The 22,914-nt window shown below is 43.7% G+C and overlaps 1 protein-coding gene across 1 annotated transcript; it reads left to right on the top strand.

Moving 5' to 3' along the window:
- Positions 1 to 2,406: 2,406 nt before the first annotated feature.
- Positions 2,407 to 18,476, top strand: GPRC5D (G protein-coupled receptor class C group 5 member D). The gene is made up of 3 exons (XM_023749834.1): positions 2,407 to 3,320; positions 7,862 to 7,918; positions 18,253 to 18,476. The coding sequence occupies exons 1-3, from the start codon at positions 2,426 to 2,428 to the stop codon at positions 18,474 to 18,476; spliced, it is 1,176 nt and encodes a 391-aa protein (XP_023605602.1). The 5' UTR covers positions 2,407 to 2,425.
- Positions 18,477 to 22,914: the final 4,438 nt, after the last annotated feature.

The following is a 22,914-nucleotide window of genomic DNA, read 5'->3' as shown; positions in this document are numbered from 1 at the left end:
GGAGAGTGGAAGAGAGATGGAAAGACAGCGAGAAATATCGATGTGAGAGAAACACATCGGTCGGTTGCCTCCTGTGCACGCCCCAACCAGGGCCCAGGCCAGGGAGGGGCCTGCAATTGAGGTACATGCCCTTCACCGGAATCAAACCTGGGACCCTTCGGTCTGCAGGCCAACACTCTACCCACTGAGCCAAACCAGCTAGGGCTGAGCTAGATTTTAAAGGTAGGGAAAGTATTTGGGTAGGAAACAGGATCAATGGGAATAAAGCACAAAGGATAAGTAGGAATAAAGCAAAGGCAGTCCAGGTCAGGGACAACATCAAAGAGAAGGCAAGCAGATGGGCGCTTGTTTACTTGGGAGGCAATGGGAAAACCAACCTGGATAAACCACAGGGCCAGGAGATCTGAAAGAAATATGGATGAGAAAGGTAGGGCCAGGTCACAGAGCAACTTGAAACCAGACTAACAGGTACTGATTTGGGGTCTTCAGATGTCTCTGTCAAACTACAAATATCTAGGGAAAGAACCAAGGAGTACATTGGGAGCAGGAGTGGAAGAATGAGGAGGGGGCCCATAGCCAGTATAGGTGGGACACAGTATTGTATGTTCTACTATATGTGACCGCAAGAGAAAAGGAATATGATCTGCCAACATCAGCTGGTAACTTTCAGTTTTGGGTTTTATCTTGGGCCCTAGGAATTCCCCAGTAGAATGAGAGCCAGAACAAATACATTCTGATACAGGATGAGGAAAAGAGGGATAGAGGGAACTTAAGCCAAAGCCCACACTTGATGGACAGCCAAGACTTGAGCAAGGACTTCTAAAAGAGAGTAGCAGAGAAGACAAATTTCCCCCAATTCACAATTTTGCCAATGACTGGCCCTTTAAATGCACATACCGCCCTAACCGGTTTGGCCCAGTGGATAAAGCGTCCTGCGGACTGAAGGGTCCCAGGTTCGATTCTGGTCAAGGGCATGTACCTTGGTTGTGGGCACATCCCCGGTAGGAGTGTGCAAGAGGCAGCTGATCGATGTTTCTCTCTCATTGATGTTTCTGATTCTCTATCCCTCTCCCTTCCTCTGTGTAAAAAATCAATAAAATATTTTTTAAAAATAAATAAATAAATGCACATACCCTCTTTCTGGCCCAGTAAAAGTTTTATTTCTTTGTTGAATGAATGCTCTTTGGATCTTACAATCAAAATCAAGATGTGAGGAAGACTCTGGAGACAGCTTTGCAGGAAGTAGGTCAGGAGAAGAATGAAGGGTCCTCATGTAAGACCAACTAAAGGCCTCTCTCAGCTTCCAGAACACATTGGCATATATGGGGAGCAAGCAGTCATTCCGAAGTTCACTCCCCCTTCAGGACCTCCCTAAGGCCAAGGTGCCTGGAGTGAGCAGTGGAGTGGAAGATAATTGTTATCACCAAAGAAGTCTCTGTAGAAAAGTTGCTGTGAAACTGGAATAGGTGTGTCTTTCTGACCTTCCGGGTTTTTTTATAGGCACAACAGGAATCTGAGTGAGGGCCTCAGTCCTTCCGCCCATTTGGGGAGAGAATAAAGAAGCTGAGGTTGTCTCCTTCTTACTCATTGGCAGTTACAACCTCGCAGTCACCACAGCCTCAGCTTCCAGGGTGGACACAGAGAAGGTAAGTCGGAATGAAGGGACCAGCTGTAAACCTGGGACCTGGGTCACTCCAGCCATCTGGCTTGGGAATAACTGAAGAGGAGGAGAGCTAGGAGTATTCGATTGCAAGGTACTTTTTTCCAAATGAATATGTGGAATTTTTTTCCTAGACAACCTCTGTTAAGACATAGATTTTGGTGCTAAACTATCCAAAAAGTTATTTAAAGGCAGGGACCATGTTGTATTTGTTCATTCTTTGATGAACAAATAATAAATATTGAACAATAACATGATGCATTGAATTGACTTGAATTTAAAGAAGGGACAGTCATTAATATTACTAGGAAAAATCACCTGTCTGTCTCCCTCAAGCAGTGCATCAGTGTCTTGAGTGATCCAATGATCCATTAATGTCAACAGCCCTTGTCCTGGAGCCTGATTTAACTGGAATCCTATAGATTATGCATACCTTGTCAAACACACCAATTTATGAAAAAGATTCTGCATTAACTTCAAAAAGCCTTGTAACAGAGAAATAGTAACATGGAAATGGATGAATTATCTGGAAAGACTGTTCTGTTCTTCCCAACAGGAGAGAGCTAGGATAGTTTTGAGGGCTTGATAGTTTGGGGCTATTTCCTTTAGTATGTGCAGATGTCTTTATTTTAGACTGGGACATTATTGTGACATGCATATACCTAACATGCATTCTTGTGGGTAGATGTAAAGTCATAAGTTTGTCTCATCTTTTTTCTGCAGGAAAACAGAAGTCCATTCTCGTGAGGTCCACTTACAGTCACCATGTATGAGGACTACAGCCAGTCCACTGGGGACTATTATTTCCTCTGTGACACAGAGGGGCCATGGGGCATTGTGCTGGAGTGCCTGGCAATAATTGGCATAGTGGTTACAATTATTCTGCTCTTGGCATTTCTCTTCCTCATGCGAAAGGTTCAAGACTGTTGCCGGTGGAATGTCCTCCCCACCCAGGTCCTCTTCCTCCTGGGTGTGCTGGGGCTCTTTAGCCTTGCTTTTGCCTTCATCTTCCAGTTCAATCAGCAGACTGCCCCTGTACGCTACTTTTTCTTTGGGGTTCTCTTTGCTCTCTGTTTCTCATGCCTCTTGGCTCATGCCTCCAACCTGGTGAAGCTAGTCCGCGGTGGGGTCTCCTTCTCTTGGACGACAATTTTGTGCATTGCTATTGGTTGTAGCCTGTTGCAGACAATCATTGCCATTGAGTATGTGACTCTCATAACGACCAGATGTATGATGTTTGTACAAATGGCACCCTGTCAGCTCAATGTAGACTTTGTGGTACTCCTGGTCTATGTCCTTCTCCTGATGGCCATCACCTTCTTCGTCTCCAAAGCCACCTTTTGTGGCCCGTGTGAGAACTGGAAGCAGCATGGAAAGTTCATCTTTGCCACTATGCTCATCTCCATCATTATCTGGGTGGTGTGGATCTCCATGCTCCTGAGAGGCAACCCACAGCTCCAGCAGCAGCCCCAGTGGGATGACCCTGTCGTCTGCATTGCCCTGGTCACCAATGCATGGGTGTTCCTGCTGCTGTACATCATACCTGAGCTCTGCATTCTCTACAGATCGTGTAAACAGGATTGCTCTGTACAGGGCAATGCCTGCTCAGCCCCCGTCTACCAATGCAGCTTCAGAGCGGAGAACCAGGAACTCTCAAGAGGTACTTTCCTGGGGGTATTCAGAGAGCAGGGAGGTTCTTCTGTGGGAGAAACAGGAGAGACATAGGACAAGAGGATAGCCAAGAGGGAACAAAAAGGGAGTGGTCAGAATTTAGTGGATGGCTAAATAGTTCAAGCATGGAAATGAAGACCCCCGAATCAAGGTTAAACTGTTATGAAAAAATGAGGTCTTCCAAAATACAGAGCGACCAATGGAATGAGACCAAGACAAAAATGAATCAAAGGCCCTAAGTAAAGAGGGTGTGGCTCTAGTGCTCATGCTGGGTAAAGAGAGGCACCCACTATAAAATGAGCTAATCAGCCCCAAATTAGGCTTGCACCACGCAACTGCATGACATATAATGCTAAATCCAGATGTTGTGGCTGTCAAGTACAAAAGTCAATCCTGGCAACAGTGATTGACATTTTAGAAGTTAAGTCTCCAAGTTAATTTGCCCAAACATCATAATAAACTGATTTGCAGGACTCAGCACCTCGTTAAAGTCACAAAGCCCAATAACTCCGGATCTCTGCTTTTCAAAGTGTTCACTGCTTAAAACCCTTCAGGGTTTACAAAAAGGGACAGGAAGAGGCATTAAATCAGAACCCTGATAAAGGCACAGATGTACAATCATTAATAGAAATAAAGCAATGTGCTTCTGTGACATTTTCATGATAATTTCTAGGTCACATTTTGATCCTTATGTAAGACAAGCCACCTGACTATCCTTTATTAAAGAATAAAATATATTATCTATGCCAATAAGGAGGCTTGGACACCAACAACCTGGGGAAAATGGTGGCTAATTTCAGTCATCTGGAAATATGTCAAAATTCTTTATTTCCTTTCTAAAACATCTGGCATATCATTCATAACCAAATGTCATAGTTGTACATCAATTCCTGTGTCTTAATAGGCATCTGATTTCTCACAATTTATTTCTAATGTGCAAAGATGATGCTATTTAATAGACTGCAAAGCACATATAATGTTCACTAGGCTCAAAAAATTAATAGAAGCTTTCCTTTCAAGTGCATACACTTTTTAAAGCTGTAATCTATGGCTAATTACACATTCCCATTAAATCCTTCTCAGATAGATGCATCCATTAATTCTTTTCACTTCAGATGACCGAGAGTCAGACCCTGACAGTATATATCCTTCCGATAGCAGTTTTTCATTGCTTGCTGATGCTGTGTAATCAGCTCACTGAGGTTTGTGGCAGAATTGCCAAGTCCATCTTTCTTGAAACTACTTCTCATAGTTCTCACCAGAAGATAGGATAAAACTTCCTGTGTTTGTTTTATTGTTGTTTCATGTTTCCAGGGAACAAAAGTCAGAGACAGGAGGAGGGAGAGAAAGAGAAGTCTTAGTTTCATAAACCCCAGACACACTGGAATTGGTAATGATCAATATTCCATACCTCAAAAATATTGGGCCAGTGTTTAAAGTTGTTGAAGGAGTGTCCTGGTGGAAGATTAAGAGCTTGCAAATGCACAGTGTTTCCCGGGACTAGCCCTGTTTCTCGAGCATGGTTAGAAAGTCCATTTCTGAGCAGAAAATAGCCTGCCAGTGATAGTCAGTGTCAGCGTAGTTTAATACTTTGTTGGGTGGGGTGGAGGGGACAATTGTGTAGTAAAGAACACATAGATTGTGCTCCAAAATCGGGCAGAATAACCAGAACCTTCAGTTTTAGAGAATGGAATCAGAATTTAGGTCACCTGGAAAAAGTACAAATATCAAATATTAGAAGAATGATTAAAATTCAATAAAAAGTACAGGATTACACCTAGCTAGGAAAAACATACAAAGAGACACAAAATAGATAAGAACCAGGCAAGTATAGTATAATAAGTACAGTATAATAACAATTACTTGAAAAATCCTAAGTGTGTCATAGGTCGCGAGCTGACAGTGGGACAGCAGCTTAGCACTCTTTGTTTTTGTTTGCTCAGGAAACGATCACCGTTCTATATAAACAGACATGTGGTCAGCAAGAACAATCAGGCCATTGTACTCAACATGGGTCAGTCTCTAACAAGAACACCCCTTCCAGTCCTGGGATCCACTAATGAGAAGTGTGGGGAACTTGGAGAGGTTTCGGTGGGAAACCACAATGATGATTAAAGGGTTAGAACGTCAGACCTCTTCGGAAAGACTAAGACAATGAAACTGAGATGGCCGTTCTGGATGTGCCATTCTCGTAGACTGTTTAAATTACCTCTCTCTCAGTTCTGTACTAAAACATGACATCTTGTTTGAGTCTGTGAAGTATGCGTTTGTTATGTGACTCTTCTGATTAATACTGTTCGTAGCTGTGACTCCAGCCACATAATTATTTGATTTACCACTGGGTTGTGGGACCAGAATTATTCAACTGCAAGAAGAATAAGCCAAGAGGGAATTAGCAGGGAATTTCACACAAGTATACAAACCTCTCTCCAAGAGGCTGTTGTCCTGTTATTTTCTGTCTCCAACGGAAGACAATGGGTAGAAATGGACTCAAACCAAAGCATGAGGGACTTAGATGAAATAGGAAAATAAGGGTTGGTAAACACTGAAACAGACCAGCAAAGGGGATTAAGGACCCCATTTCCCTGGAAGGCTTTCGAAAGAAGATTAGGCTTTATCTCTCTGAAGTGGCTTACGGACTTAACTCCAAGATATAAAAACATCTGGATGAAGAATGACAATGCAGTCATGTTGCCACAGGACACCAAACAATTGGGTATAAATAGTCTATGCCCTGTCACAAATGTGTTCCTAAAAAGCAGTATATTGATTGATCTTTTTAAATTAGTTGTTCTTTTAACTGAGAATTTTAAATGTGATAGAATTTGCAGAGACCTTAAGTATAGTAGAATATCAGCTATGAATCTTTTTTTAGGATGGGAAAGCTCCTTTTATAATTATTGCCTACTTTACCTGTTTTAGACTAATTAGAATATAGTTGTATCAGGCTTGGTAAAAGCAAGACGCATGAATATTTGAAAGTATCACATTATTATGGGCATTTTTCTGTCCAGTGTTTGAATGTGTACAAATAAACCTCATATTATTTCATTTGAAGGTTTTAAGACAAAAATAATAAGTCCATGTAATATAAAAATGGGTCAATGACTATAAAACAATATGAACCAAGAGAAAAATGTTTTTGCAAACATAGGCTTTTTGGGTTGTTTTCCTTATAGCAACTCCTCACTTTTGCTGAACATAGTTCTTTTTGAGAATTCTCAACAATTTTTTCTTCAAGGCACCCACCTTACTATGAGAAACCCAATTTGAATGGTCCCAGGGGGTATGACTTTCATTTGTTCTTTCATGGGAACAAATTGCAAACCCGCTCTTTTGTCACCCTCAAGAGAGAGAACTGGCATAAAATGGGGAGGAAGGCAGTGAGCTGGAGAATTGGGCTTCTCTAATTTATGATCTGTTCTGATAAGAATGTTGGATAAACATTGGTTACCAAGGGGTTGAATGTGAAGGAGTCTTGTTATGCCACAAGGAACAAAATTAAACCAAAAATTCAGTTCATTCTCCTGTGAAGGAAAAAAGAGCCTTTCATATATCACCGGATCCAACCCCTCTAAAAAATGCCAGTAGGAGGATGCCAGAGCATCATTTATAACTATGCCACCAGCACTACCACCAATAATAAAACACAAAGGATAGCACTGTGGTGGTTTTTATATATCATACCCTATTCCAAGGGCTTTATATCTATTAGTCGATTTAATCTCCAAAACAAACCAATGAAATAGATTTACTGTTTTGATCATCATGATCCCTCTTTTACTTCCATCAGGAAACAAAGGCAACCATCAGTTAAGGAATTGGGCCCTGGGTCACACAGCTAACCAATGAGAGAGCAGAGCCAACTCTACAGCCACCAAGTGTGAATACTAGTGGCCTAGCTATGTCTGTAACCATCAAACAACAAACGTGTATCGAGCCAGGGCCTAGCCTTAGAGACAAATACAGCTACTTTCTTCATAAAGCTACAGTCCTGTTGAGGAGACAGACATTCAACAAATAACTACATGTGTGATATTCTACAACAATACAAAATTGTCTTTAATGATGTTTTATATCATGTCCAGTTTTTTTACATCGAATCAAAATGTGTAGTGTCAAGCCTCAAGAGACTTTAGAAATGACTTGGTTGAGGGTTTTTTTTACTGTTGAAGACAGTGAGATGCCCTGGTCTTGCGGTGATACTAGAGAGCCAAGGCTCGGACCCAGTGCCCGTGTTTTTTCTCTAGAAAGCAATGAGGAATCTTCAGCCCCTTTCGTTACTAACCACAGATGAGCTTCTCCTGAACACAAAAGGCTCTCCATAGACAATCTTCCTCAGAAGCTTTAAAAAATACCCTTTTTTAAATTACAGATTTTTTGTTGTTGTTCGAACAGCCTCAATGGAGAATTCCTTTTTAAAGGGCCAAGAGCCTCTTTGCAAACCATGAAATCTTCTCCTAGTCCTCGTGTGCGGTTTCCCAGTGAAGCTCTGACACTAACCCAGCCCTTCCCTCCTTTGGCTTTCAGCCCGAGACAGTGATGGAGCTGAGGAGGATGTAGCATTAACTTCATATTCAGCTACAGGTAAATGTGCTCATCTACGTTCACCAGAGAGGCCCAGACCAAGCACTCCCACCTTAGGAGAGCGGTCAGGCTTCGTCTCCCACGGCTTCTACTGACCTGAGAGAGGAGTGGCAATGCAGGGTCATCCTTACAGGCATGTGGAGCTTGAGCCTTCTAGATTAAACCATACCAGGGTGGCACAATAAAGGCAAGTCAGGCCTTTTGCCTCTGCCCAAGCCCCTCCCAATCCCCATCGCCACTGCCATCAGCAGTATATTCTGGTGCAGTGAGTGTCCCTGGAAAGAAAAGGTAGCTTGAGGTTTTGTTTGAGGTTGCAGAGAAGCCTGCTGTTTGCCCTAGGCACAAGAGCGGGGGATTGTAAGTATGTTTTTAGTATCAGCTGTCGAAATGATCCCCTGAGCCCCACTGGCTGCCTGTCTGAGTCACTGTCCAGCTCCAGCTGCCCAGGCTGCCCCAAGAGCTGGGCTAGGTCTTGACATCATCATCTGCATGTCCAGATGGATGTACCAATTTTAATCCTTCTGGGCAAAAGCAGAGGGAACACTGCTGAGTAGAATTGGAGGAAACTTGTTTTTGTGCTGGGATAGCCTGAAGTCACACAATCCAGACACAATTCTTGTACTATGGGGATCAGAAGTAACTAAAATGCAAGAGTGAAAGTCACAAACTGTACTAGGCAACTCTAGGCTAATCCCTCTGGTCTGTTATCTGAGACTCGGCCTTTTCCTAGAATGACGCACAGTCCAGGACATAGCTGTATCATTTGCTATAATTAACCCTCTGGGGGGCCTTTACACGATGGGAAAATCTTTAGTATCCCCTGTGAGAATTTCTTGGGTTACTTTCAACTTCCGGTGATCAGCTATTCAAGAATCTTGCAGAGATTCTTGTTAACAACTAAGAGTAAAGAAGTTCTGATATGGGTAGACTCAATGTTTTTTTCCTTTTTTATTAAGAAAGCATTCAATGATGGTGAAATAATAATATTTTAAGCATAGTTCTAGAGAGTATCATTCCCTATGTTGGCTCAGAAAGTTTATGATGGCATTTCTTCCTTTCTAGACTGTTGATCTCACACAAGAGTATGTCATCCCACGGCTAAACTCTGATGCAGAATTATAAAGTCCCCAGGAATCATGAGTAGTGAAAACCCAGAAGACCATCCTAATGTAGCCCTGGTGGGCCGCTGGGGAGCCCATAGAATCACACTGCCAACAAATATCGCCTCATCCTTCCTGCTCTGCTTCCTGGTCCTCTCCATCCATCTGGACCCTTCATCAGAAGACTGCCTGTTCAAGCATAATTACAGTCTTGCTGGCCACCCTACCTGACTATGTGTCTCTTTCTTCATTTTGTAACTGAAAGTTTCCCTTCCTTAGCAATGCTAGAACAAATTGGTTCCTCTTACCAATGGGACTGAAAGACCCTGGTCTGAAGAAATTAGGGTCACGCTAATATGACAAAGTCTAGAGGTCAGTAGCAACTCACTTTTGGAATACTCTTCTAGTCATTTTTGTTTATTTGTGTGTTTGTTTGTTTTGTTAATCCTCACCCCAAGGATATTTTTCCATTGATTTTTAGAGAGAGTGGAAGGGAGGGAAGAGGGGAAGAGAGATAGAAAAAGAGAAGAGAGAAATATCGATGTGAGAGAAACACATGGATTGGTTGCCTCCCACAGGCACCTGCCCAGGGTCAGGGATCGAACCTGCAACCCAGGTAAGTACGTGCCTTGGACAGGGAATCAAACCTGAGACCCTTCGGTGTACAGGCCAATGCTCTAACCAGCCAGGGCTAGTCACTTTTTATAAGGGGCCCTTACATATCAGTGACCCAGCATTTGTGATAAAAGTCATAGCAGAATCCTCAGGATCCCACAGTTGGGTATTTTAAATAACGCAGACATTTCATAGACTTGGAGGCTGGCAGGCTCTCTTCCATGATGTCTTCATCCCAGACAGCGAGTATGATGGCATATGCAGCTGAGGTCAGTGACCTGCTTTGATGAACCAATAACAGCAAAGAAAGAGCCACCCAGTTGATGCTCATAAAGGATTTTAGGTGCTGCACATAAAAAGCAGGGTCTGCCTGTCTTGAAGTTTCTAATGAACCGATGCCTCTGCACTAATAACTCTGCCTTCATTCCTCATGCAGCCCCACGTCCTTCCCCATGGATTCATCTGTCCTTAGTACCCACTTGTAATATGTAGCAGGTAGACCAGGACAGAGTCAGAGGTGTGCTGCCAGAAGGGTTCTAAGGATCTAATTCAGTCAAGCGACCTTGCAGATGAGGAAGCAGAACCCTAGAGAGATGGAATGACTTGCCCAAAATCACACAGTAGTTAGTGATTTTCCAACACATAGACAACTCTTTTTCCCACTCCAGGAGGCTTGCCCATGCCTACATTTCTGTATTTACAAGTAAGGTGTGCTCCTTCCCTGAGAACCAAATGGGATATTTCAGACCAGTGAGTGTTGAGCGCTGCTGTGTGAAAGATCTTTGAAAGATAGCTAAGACTCCATACATGGGTGCAGGGGGGGGGAGCCTTTTTAATGACCAATGTACAGCATGGACTTCTTCAATGTCAGCAGTATCTCCTGAGCATGTGCAAGGTACCCGGAACCATTCTCAGGCTCGGTCCTGGGCAAACAGCACTGCTTTGGTAGATTTACGTTATATGTGGGGGAGATAACACAATGCAAATTTTTTTTTATTTTTATTGATTTTTAGAGAGAGGGAAAGGCAGAAGGAAAAAGAGAACAAAACGTCGATTGGCTGCCTCCTGCACATTCCATACTGGGATTGAGCCCACAACCCGGGCATGTGCCTTGACAGGGAATGGAACCGACGACCTTTTGGTGCATGGGATGCCCAACCAACTGAGCTACACCAGCCAAGGCAACAGCTCTCTCTTTTTAGAGATGAGGAAAGGGACTTGCCCAGGATAACATGGCTTGTTAGTGACAGAACCATCTAGAATCCAGGTCCCCAGCTTCTGTTCAAATGCTCACCTTCTACACAATGTTCCATTTTCATATATTTTTCTGCTACCCTCAAATTAACTGCTCCTTTTTTAAATCTGTGCCCTGAGCAATGTTCTCAGCACAAACCAGGACCTAGGTTACATGACCAGAGTTTTACCTTCTGCTTTTATTGGTAATAAGAAAAGAAAAAACACACAAAACATTAAGCCTCGGACCTATTGATTAGGTGGCATACTACTTAACAAACCACATAAAGACCCTAATTTGAGAGGGAACAGCAATCCATGCAATCTCCCATCTCTGGAAGAAAACCATCATCACTGAGTCTCCTCGTTTCTAACCCCCAAATGATAGCAATGACACCTTTGACATAATTTTGTTTATTTTGTTTGTTTTACAGGCAGGAAATATTTCTGTTGAGTCGGCTCACAATTTTAATGAACACATTGAAGCCATATATGATAGCTCATACTGTTTCCCAAAATGTTTTTCCTAAAATTAGTAGAGGTAAAATTGAACATCTTTGTACCAAATTGCCTCTGATGTGTATATAGCACAATTTAACCAAATGTTGGACTACGTATTAGTTAGATTTGGGGGGCTGTATGTTCCAAGTATTTCGTTCAGGCTGTTTCAGGAATAAAGTTGTACTGTAAGGTTACACATGGCAGCAGGGAGACAAAACTTTCTCTGGGAACCCAGTATAGTCACTCATCTGGCTTCATCTAGAATCTATGGACTACTGTCAGACATTGGGAGGAGCTTGTTGTCCCCTGCCCTGGTCCCACAACCCCTCCGTAGCCACTATCAGCTGACTGACTTTCTCCCTATATGTCATAATTCAGACTCCTAAGAGGGGGTCTGATTGGTCCAGCTATTCATCACTGTCTCTGATTGGTAGCTCTTTTGCGTTGTTCCTCCTCTTAATTTACAGTCAGCCTGTGGATTGGATGCCCTTGGGTCCAGTACCCACCATTGGTCCATTCAGCTGGGTTGGTCATGTGGTACAGACTTGGTCACATATGTCTGCTCCCTAGTGAGAAGTGTTCTCTGGGCAACAGGGGAAGGCATAACATGCATCATGACTGACCAACTCAGGAGAGATTAATCCAGGAAAATAAAATTTTATTAAGTTATAGAATATTTTAATGAAAATACAATTTTATTCCTTTTGAGTTTATGAAGCAATTCACATAAAGCTAAAAACCCCAATAGTCTTCTAAGTTGAAATTCATGAGGAACCATTTAAAAGAATAAATAAAACTATGATTAGCCTATTGTACTCAATTACTCAATTCAATAAGTATTACTTGATGATCTAAACTCATTTACTTATATGTAATGGGTTACATGATTTGAAAGGCACTTATTCTCTTAAGTATTTTAAATAGTCCTCTTCTAATTTTATTTATTTATCCAAAAGAAAGGGTATCAATGAAAAACTTCACTATAAAATACCTTCCTGATGTAAATGGCTGGTTAGCTCAGTTAGAGCACAGAGCTAACAAAATATCTGCCCGAGTAGGTATTATTCAATATATCCTTCATCTTGATGCTTTTTTTCCTAATTCAAAGAGCATCAAAGGTTTATGTCCCTCCACATTAAATCTCATAATCGCCCCATAAACTTAAAGGGTCTCTACTTATCATCCCTTATTTCAACCTGTGGTGTGGTTAGGCTAACTTTCCCTCACTCTCTCTACCCATTATTCCTTCATTCTTCTTTTACATCAATGCTCCCTTTTCCTAGGATTATATCTTCTTCGTATTGGTCAGATTTGTGCCTTTTTATCCTACTTTTCATCCTCCCACAATCAGTTCTAAACCTACTTTTTCTCAGAAACTTCCTCTGGAGACATGGGGACACAGAGTTGTCACACACCAAGACCAACTTAACTTATGGCACAATGAGGTTCCCTTTTTTCTCTTCACACTTAGATAGTAAACAAGACACTTCTGTAGCACCTTTCTCAGAATAAGCCTAATCATTTATTTTAAAAGCACACAATGAGAAATAAACCAGAAAATCTATGTTGTTTCCTTGGTAGAAAAGCCTCTGTATTTTGCACTTGAGGGAGATGCTTCTCAATTAACATTAAATGCGAGTGATCAGGAAGACCTTGACTTTGAGAAGTAATACTTGACATCTGAGTAAAGAAAGACTTCTCTTGGAATTGTTAAAACTGTCTTAATGGCTCAGGCCAGTTTGAAGCTACTGGTCTCTTCTGAGAGATCATGTTTGCTGCTCTTCAAAGATAGATTAGTTAGAATTAAGTTTGCATTTTAACATATAGCAGAACTCGCTTATTTAAAGAACTTCAAAGTGGCTACCTCAGGAGACACAGAGATGCACCATTGCTTAAACTCTGATTAGAATGCCTTTCCTGGACTGCCTTCAAGGATGTCTCAAGGAAATCAGTGGGACTGGATTACTATGGGGGTTAAACTGTCTGATTGAAGAAGTGAGTTGAATGATGAATTTCTAATATTGATCTTATCAAAATACTCTCCCATGTTTTAAATCAAATAGAAAAAAGTTAGTATAAACTCTCAAGCCTGGCTGGGTAGCTCAGTTGGTTGGAGCATGGTCCCAAAGCCAGGGTTGCGGATGCGATCCCCGATTGGGGCACATGCAAGAATCAACCCATGAATGCCTAGATAAGTGGAACAACAAATCAACATTTGTCTCTCTCATATTCTCTCCCTTTTTCTCTCTAAAATCAATGACTAAAAAAATTAAAAGTAAAATAAACTCTTGAAAAATCTCAAGCGCCTCATTGCCTAATCTGTTTGCAGCCTTGGTCAACCCTCCTAAACCCATGAGAGGACTGTGACAGCCACACCAGCCTGGGAACCCCAGCCTGATTGGGAACAATTGCTCCTGTTGCAAAATAACACAGGGTTATAAAGCAAACACACCAACACAGCCTGTTTTATAAAAGTTTGATGTGTTGTTTATCATGGACTTTTTTGCATTAATTTTTATTATTAAATTGTTGTATAAAATATTATTGATCGTGATTACTGAGGGTTTGGACACTCCCTTGAATTCTGTGCCCAAGGTAAGTGCCTCGCTCTCCTAACTCCAGCCCTGCAGATCAGACTTGCCTCCTGTGGAAGGGTGTAAGTGGGGAAGGAGGGGGAGCCCTAGCTGCACAGTAGAATCACCTGGGAAGTTTTAACAGCTCTCCATGGCCTGACCTCACCACAGACCAATTACATCAGAATTTCTGGGAGTGGAGCCCAGGCATGGTTATGTTTTAAAATCTTTCCAAATGATTCTGTTTTGCAGCCTGAGTTGCAAACCACTGCCATAAGCAGATAATTAGAATTGGATGGAAGGAATTAGAAAGAGAGAGACATCAGGATCCAGGCCTGGGTAACTAAGGGGATGAGGGTTCCACTTGTAGAAGAAGTAACCCAGGAGGCGAGCTCAGGAAGAGAAATAGGTGTGGGTTGGAGAGGACAGCAAATGAGTACAGAGTTGAACCAGTAGAGTGTGACATGGAAACACACAGATGAAGAGAAGGCTGTGAAGTTCCAAAAGACAGAGTAAAAGATTCAGGAATGAGCTTAGAGGTGGTGGAGGAAATTGTGGGGGGAGAGGTGATTGGATTGGGAGCATAAAGAGAGGCCTCGAGAATGCCTAGAGGTGGAGAAGGCTGCTCCCTCCCTAAAGGGATTCTCTCCTGATACCTCTGCCTCCACATCCAGTTCCACCTTTAACACTGGGGCATCTCCACCACGGTCCTGTTGGCAGAACCACACTCTAGCTCTGAATGAGTAAACCAAGAGAGCATACTGAGATTCTTCAAAGATTGGGAAGGCAGCTGCTGGGGCTTGCCTGGAAGATGGGTGAATCAGCAAAAGAAGGAGAAATGGGGCCAACTATCCAATGCCTGTCCCCAGACCTGCCTAATCAGCACAATCAGCTGGGGTACTTGTTACACATAAAAATGTTCATACCGGGGCCCAGACCTACTCACCCAGAACCTGCAGGAGGGGCCCTGGGATTCCTCGTTTTTAAGTTCCTAGGTAACTCTTAAGATTGGGTGAGTTTGGGAAGCACTGTTCTGTTGACCAGAAATGGCTTCCTCTGTGCTCTGGTTTGTAGCAAACACCGTCCAGGCTTTGCCAATTTGGCCCCGGAAGGCAGAAAGGGATTGGCTTTTATGGCACAATCAATGGAAAGATTTTTCTGTCAGGCCCTTGGGGACATTCAGCTTCCAATTTGCATCTTCCTTTCTCCCCTTGTCTGGTGTAATGTTCAGCCCACCCCCACCCCACAGCTGCTGCATCGTCACCATCCAGGACACACTCGCCCGCCCGCTTCTCCTAAGAGAACATGTGACCAGAAGCAGCTTGTTGCCCTGAAATTTAGGCAGATAAACCCTTCCTGAGCCTATTTGCTGGCATCCTTATCTCCTTCCGGCTTGGTTTATACGGTGTGAAAGGTCCTTGTTCATCCATTTGGTTCAAGTCAGTTTAGGACAGTAATGCACTTGGGGAAAAGGACTGCACTTGATCTTTGGGGGGATCCATCTGAAAGACTTCTCTGCTGTTTGGCTCTGAAGCATGCGTCTCTCTTTCTTCACATTTTGAAGTTTGTTCTTGTGTAATTCTCCTAGGAGACAGCACTTTGCCAAGCTTGACAGAGAAAAGCTTTGGGGAAATAAAAACTTGGACTTGATGAAAGGCATTCAGTCCAAAGAGTAAAAAGACGTTTCTTTCTTTCCTCCAAGCCTCGGGCTTGTGAGTAGCTTTTATCACATTGGTTTTCCGTGTTCTTTTATGAAAACAAAAGAGAAAACTGATGGTGGATCAGCTGAAGTTCATCAGAATTATTTAAGGATAAATTGGCACACAAAACACAAGGGGGGAATCTGACAGTGGTGTTCTCAGAGTGAGATGCCATAATCTTAATTGTGGCAAACGAACACAAAATGAACAGATAAATTTTTTTGTCCCTGAAAGTTTATTCGCCCATGAACAAATGCTCCTATGTGTGCATGCGCTGTGCCAGCCCCTGCGAATACAGAAGGAAACAAAACAATTTCTGGTCTTCCAGAAATATACAGAATAATGGGAGAAAAACAAGTAAAAAACAACAAGTAAACGTAATTTCAAAGTATAAGTCCTCTGAAGGAAACAGACTGGCTGCGGAAACTGAGGCCTCACTACGGAAGTGACCTTTGGGCTGAGATGCAAATGTTCTGCAGGACAAGAGTTTGGGGGGAGTTGGGAAGAGTTGGGGGGAGACTCCAGTGGGAGGCATTTTGAGCTGGGGGCCCTCAGAGGAAGGACTTCTGGAAAAACTTGTCCTGACCAGAGTGACTGGAACCATTGAGAACTCTAACTTGAAGGATCAGAACCAAGAAGGGCTGGCAGACCCGATAACAAGCAACACGTGCCTGGATCGGATTAAAGGATGGTGAGATGTGATTGCCTGGGCTCTGGGGCAGTCAGGCGGGGTCTGAGGGTCACAATACATATGAAGCTTTTTAAGACGGGAATGACTTTCTGGCGGAAGAGGCACCTTGAGAAAAGCAGGGATCTGGGAAGCCGTAGAAAGTGACAGAATGCCATTGGGTTGTGACACAACCCAAAGGGCACATGAGAAAGTGTGGAAATCCAGGTCTCGGGAATGGGTTGCTCACCCAAGTAGGGGACAGTTGGTGGCATGCATTCCTCCTCAGTGATACAGTCTTCAGATTTGCTACCTATTTGCAAGGAGCTGTGTTTTATTTGGCTTGATAATATATTTGCATATGGGCAGTGGTTAGGATTAAATATAATGGTTTCATCTCTCTTACAGAATGGCCCTCTGTACCTTGCAATGACATCTGATCTGTGTATATATGGATATGTAAGTGTGTGCGTGAGTGTGTACATGTGCTCACACATCCCCCAGCAGACACCTCACTCACATAATAGGGAGTTCAGAGACTCCCACTATCTCTAAAAAAGATATTTGAAGAGCATAAAAACTTCTGCATTTATCCTTTATGCAGAATTGATAAAGAACTATTTTTCTTCCTATTCTCTTAAAATGAAATCTTACACACACACACACACACACACACACACACACACACACTAACCCCAGTGACCTGGCAAAAACATACAGGCCCCAATTTGGTGTGTCATTGCCACCAGGTATGTTAGGAAAACGGAGGAACAGAGGACCCAGCCAATGCCTTTGAAGGGGCTTGGGGTGGGTTGGAGTCCAATCAAAAGAAGCCCATTCTGTGCACAGCAGGGTCTGTGCCTTTCGAGGCTGCTTCTCCTCACATCGTCCCCCTCGCTCATGATGTGGCTGGGACCTTCGGGAACTTACAGGAGGATATAGCCGCTCTCACTAGGAGGTTCTGTGATGAGGCTGAGCCCCTCTGCCCAATGTCTCAGACAGTTCATGATACTCTGGGAATTATAACTTAATGTTCTCCTGAATTTCTGACTCTTAAGTCTTTAACTTCACCTTAACATAATTTTCTCTTTATTATTTTGCCAGGTCTCTGATTTTACAACTCTTCCTCCTACCTATCAGCCCTCTCTTCCCATTGCTTCACCCCCACTCCACTTGTTGTCCCCCACTCAACCTTGGTCCTCTCCTCTCTGTCCCTCTCGTCTAGGTAAGTCCAGTCAGATGCTCCCTCTGACCCTCACCCTGGTTCCCCATGTTCATAGAATTCATGGGCTTAGGCCTCAGATGACTACACTCGTGCTATGCAAGGGCAACCCACAGACCATTTTTATTTTGCTGAGCAATACAAATAATAGGATTCTTTCTTACGCAATTAATCATCCTCAAAGAACAATATAGACTAGTATTTTTGCACTTAAAAATGGTAGCTTTTATGTAGAGAACTAAATGGGGCAATATTTCAGGCATTGACCGCATGTATCTGAGGACACTGGTGTTTATAAAGTTCAAGTATCTTTGCAAAGGATTCTACATTATCACCATGTCAACATAAAGTGATATTAAATGTAGCAAATACAACAAGCCCTCCATATTCACAGGTTCCGCATCTATAGATTCAACCAACCCAGATTAAAAACATTTGGGGAGGCTGTGCCCTCAGTGGTCCCCGAATCTGTCTCTTGCTTCAACAGTGTTTAGACAGGACAGACCCAGGGACGCCCCTTCTTCCAGCCTCCGACCAACCTCCAAACACCACCTTTTCCAGTCATCACCTTCGGAACCACCTCAGCCTCCACGACCAGCCAACACCAAGACCAGCCAACACCAAGACCAGCCAACACCAAGACCAGCCAACACCATTTTGTTTTTTTGTTTTTTTACCTTAACTCCTTGTTGCCAAATAACCATGAGCTCCCAAATTCATCAGAATTATTCCACACCGCCAACCACCTTGTCAGCCTGCATCTGCGGGCCTCTTACACCTACCTCTCTCCGGGCTTCTATTTTGACTGCGATGATGTGGCTCTGGAATGTGTGGGTCACTTCTTCCCAGAGTTGGTGGAGAAGAAGCACGAGGGCACTGAGCGTCTCTTAAAGATGCAACAGCAGCCACATTCTCTTCCAGGACGTGCTGAAGCCTTCCCAAGATGAGAGGTGAAACTCAGGACACCAAGGAAGCCACCATGGTCATGGAGAAGAGCCTGAACCAGGTCCTTTTGCAGCTGCAGGCTCTGGGTTCTACCAGCACAGACCCTCATCTCTGTGACTTCCTGCAGAACCACTTCCTGAGTGAGGAGGTGAAACTCATCAAGAAGATGGGCTACACCTGATTCACCTCCGTAGGCTAGCTGACTCCCAGGCTGGCTGGGTGAGGATCTCTTCCAAAGGCTTCCCTCAAGCAGGACCAGGAGCCCTTGGAGCCCAGAGGCCTTTGAGGAGCCTCTCTGCCTCCCCCTGGTGTCCGACTTTTGCCTGAGCCTCTCCCTGAAACCACTAGGCATCCTTTTAACTGCCCTGGAGCCCTCTCCCATGCAGTGGACCAAATGGAAACAATAAAGTTTTTTGTAGAAAAATTAATTAAAAATATTTGGGGAGGAAATGTTACCTGTTGCTGGCATGTATTATGTAGTTAGGCCTGCAATGGTTGCTTCTGTACTGAACATGTACAGACTTTTCTTCCTTGTCATTATTTCCTAAGCACTAGAACATCTATTTACATAGCATTTATATTGCATTAGGTATTATAAGTAATCAAGAGATTATTTAAAGTATACAGAAGGATATGTGTAGGTTATATGCAAATACTACACCATCTATATATATAAAAGCCTAAGTGACCAGCCGACTGGCCTGTAGCTATGATGCACAATGACCACCAGAGGGCAGATGCTCAAAGCACAGGCATGGAAACATGCAACAGACTGATAAATCTTAGAGGGAAGCGAGGAGGGGGGAGGGAGGGAAGAGATTAACCAAAGATCTTATATGCATACTAGAAGCCTGGTACATGGATTCATGCACTGGTGGGTTCCCTCGGCCTGGTCTGCAGGGATTAGGCTGAAACTGGTTCTCCGACATCCCCCAAGGGGTCCCAGATTGTGAGAGGGACCCCACCAGTGCACGAATCTGTGCACCAGGCCTCTAGTTTTATATAAGGAACTTGAGCAAACACAGAGTTTGGTATCAACAGGATGGGGGATGTGGTCCTGGAACCCATAGCTGGTAGTTACCAAGGGATGACTATACTCTATTCATATAGCAACTTCCCTAAAGCAAGACTATGAAGAACTGTTCTGTAAAATGCAATCACCACAATACAATATACTGATGGTGTGTTATAGAATTATACATCTGAAACCTATATAATTTTATTAACCAATGTCACCCCGATAAATTCAATTAAAAAAAATTTTTTAATACAACTGCCAGCCAGAAAATGGATTATAACATCCAGTAACAAATAACACTCACAAAAGGTGAGGGTCATCCAAACAATGGAATGCATTTTCATTTCACCTGAGGGCTAAGGAAGTGTTTGGGTTGCAGATGTCGGGGAAGAATATTGTACAATAAAACTGGTAATCTCTCCATGGTTCTTAAGATTCAAATACCAGGCACGACAGTTTGGCAGGTAAAGTCCAGAACTCTGAGAATTCCAAGAGTCCTTAAGTTTATCGAGCCCAGCCTCTCTCCTAACACAGAATTCCCCACGTCATCCTCAACAGAGCATCATTGAGATTGAACACCTCCAGTAGCAGGTAACCCACCACTTTGCAGGAAGTTCTTCTGGGATCTGCCTCCCTAAAACTCCTAACACTGAGCCACCTGCTATGCTGTCATTATTCAAGACGGCTGGGAGGCAACATGGGGTTGTGCATAAGGGATCCAAAGGCAGCCCTATCACTTGGTAGCTGTGTCACCTTGGAGCTTCCATTCCTGCAGGTGTTAGTAAAAGGGGATGATAATCATAATAATGTATAAGGCTTCATAAGTATTAAATAATATTATACAAGTAAAGCCCTTAAAATGGAGCCTGGCACAGAGTAAGCACACATTAAATGTTAGCTCTGATCATGACAACACACCCTGCAAAGTCCTCTCCTCTCCACATGAAATATCTCCATTTCCATCAATCGTTCTGTATAGCATGTAGTTCTTTTAAAAAGCTCCTCTGTTAGAAGCTCCTTCAGTACCAGGAGATCCACAGAAATGGATTTAATATTCTGATGCCGTGTATGTAACATGCCCCCAGTTCAGTGGGAACAGCGCCAGCCTTGACCTACACTACATGACTGTGTCAGTACTGCCTGTGATTGCCTTGGCTCTTTGCCTGCTGAGCCACATCACGGGTCCTCATCAGTCTTACAGCCCATTCTGTGCACAGCAGGGTCTGTGCCTTTGGAGGCTGCTTCTCCTCATGACTGTCAAACCAAGTACTTACGTGGTTTATTTGGGGGAGGAGGGGCATGAATACATTTATAACTATTAAACTAAATTTGGGACCTTTATTCTAATCGATTCCAATACATTATTATTCAATCTTTCCTAATGTTGTGTCATGTGTGTCATGGGCTTATCAGAGGGGTGGGGTGTGTGTGTGTGTGTGTGTGTTTAGTTGATGGATCTTAATATGGAAGGGGGCCTGAACTAGAAGTAGCTGGGACCAGACAGTTGGGTATTGCACACGTGGTAATCAAATTTCATTAAAGTTTCCTCTTCTTTTCTGTTGAAGATCGTGGTTGAATCTGGTGCTTGAGGTACACAGCTCAGGTCATTATACACAACAGTTACTTGCAAAGTTTTTCCTGGGACTGCCTCTGAAATCTGCCATCAGAAACCGCACGGGGAGTGAGAGATTGCCCTTGAGGGGGCCCTGTAGCTCCCCACAAAGGAAAGGAAGAGGTGCTGGGTAAGGGGTTTTGACTCTATGTGGGACTCAGAGAAGTGGGAGGATCATCATGCTGGCTGGGGGAAATGAAGAATTCTTTTTTGCCTTGAAATCCGTCTTTTGACAGCCTACTTCCTCAAGAGGCATATGCTCATTTGGCTTGGGGGTTGCAGGACAGTAACCTGTGGTTTGACCAGAAAATGTCAATCACCCTCCAGTCCCTCTCCCCACAGCTTACATGCAGAGGGGAGAGGAGATCATTGGAAGAGAAACAGGGGAACAAAAGGCAATTGGGAAGACAAAGGAAAAGGAGAGGGATTTAAAATATGGGTGACCATGGTCACTTTGTCTGAGTCTTTGCTCAAACCCCCTTTTGGAAAAAATGTATCTAACCCTGACCTCCCAAGTGTCAACAGTATTCAGAGCACAGAACCAGAAATCTGGTCCCAATTGTATTATATCCATCAGTCCTGAGTTGCCTTCTCTGAAAAGTGAGGGCTGTGAGGCACCAACTAAAGAAACTCTGTGATCTTCTCAAACGCTAACACTTTAGGCACTGGAGTGTCCACTCTGAAGGGTCAAGAAAACTGTAATAATCCAGAGGTTGCAGAAATCAGGGTGAGACACCGATGTACTGCTCCCCACACCCATCTGCACACCTGAAGCATCCTGAAGCCAGGGAGGGCAGAGCACTGTCTGCCCCGGGTGGAGGAGTCCCAGGGAAGCCCAATGGTTGGACCAGAGAATTCCCCAAAGCAGCGGTCCACAAGCTGAAGGCTGTCTTGCCAGATCCCAGATCTCCGCAGTCAACACTGAAGAAAGGTTTTTCTGAAGCCGCCCCTTCCAACTCTGAAATAATCCCTGTTCAGATTATGGCTGGGACAGGGGCAACCCTTCACACCCTGGTAGTAACCGAAGGACATGGGCAAGGAAGGAAACGACCAGCTGTGTGCAGCTCAGTTCTCAGCAGTAAGAACAAGTCTGGAAATGAGGGAAGGAAACCCAGAATGCACCGGGAGGGGGGAAGAATGGGTGTTATTGTTGCATTTCCAGGGCCAGGCTGTACCTTTTGATTTGGCACACGTTTCCTGACAAAAAGCCAATGTTCTCACCACAAACATGCCCGTCGGCATTAGTAACCACAGCATATGAGACCATTGTCTGTAAAGATGCCAGATTGCCTGCAAATGGGCTGGAAATACTTTGGAGAATTTCACAAAAATCAGACACAGGGCAATTAAACTCTGGCAGAGGAGATCGGAGCAAATTCTCTAAAGACGGTGGGAGGAAGGACGCAAACAGCTCATACACAGCAGCCTTTCAGAATTGGACACGTTTGCCTCAAGCCCACTGAATATCTGCTGTTCTGCCTCACGCCCTTCACCGGAAAGCAGCTTTAAATGTTTGTTTTTTGAGGGGCTCTGTGTCCTTGAGGGCCGATGCCTGAGGTTCCACTGCCACCAAGTGGAGCCACGCGGTGTGGCAGCGAGGGACGTTCTCTGGGCCTAAAGAGAGAGGCAGAAGTGACATACAGTCTATTTCTCATCTGACAATGAAAGATGAGAGGAAGGTTGTGAACTTCATTTTATTATCATCCATTAAGTTCAAAGGAGGTGTCATTTTGGTTCCCAGCCATCAATCAAACTGGCTTCGCTCAAGGACCTGGCTGGGCTAAATTTGCACCTTCTATTTCCGCCCAGG

This window comes from Myotis lucifugus, unplaced genomic scaffold, assembly GCF_000147115.1.
Source record: "Myotis lucifugus unplaced genomic scaffold, Myoluc2.0 scaffold_10, whole genome shotgun sequence".
Classification (NCBI taxonomy): Eukaryota; Metazoa; Chordata; class Mammalia; order Chiroptera; family Vespertilionidae; genus Myotis; species Myotis lucifugus.
This window is presented reverse-complemented; position numbering and strand designations above follow the sequence as displayed.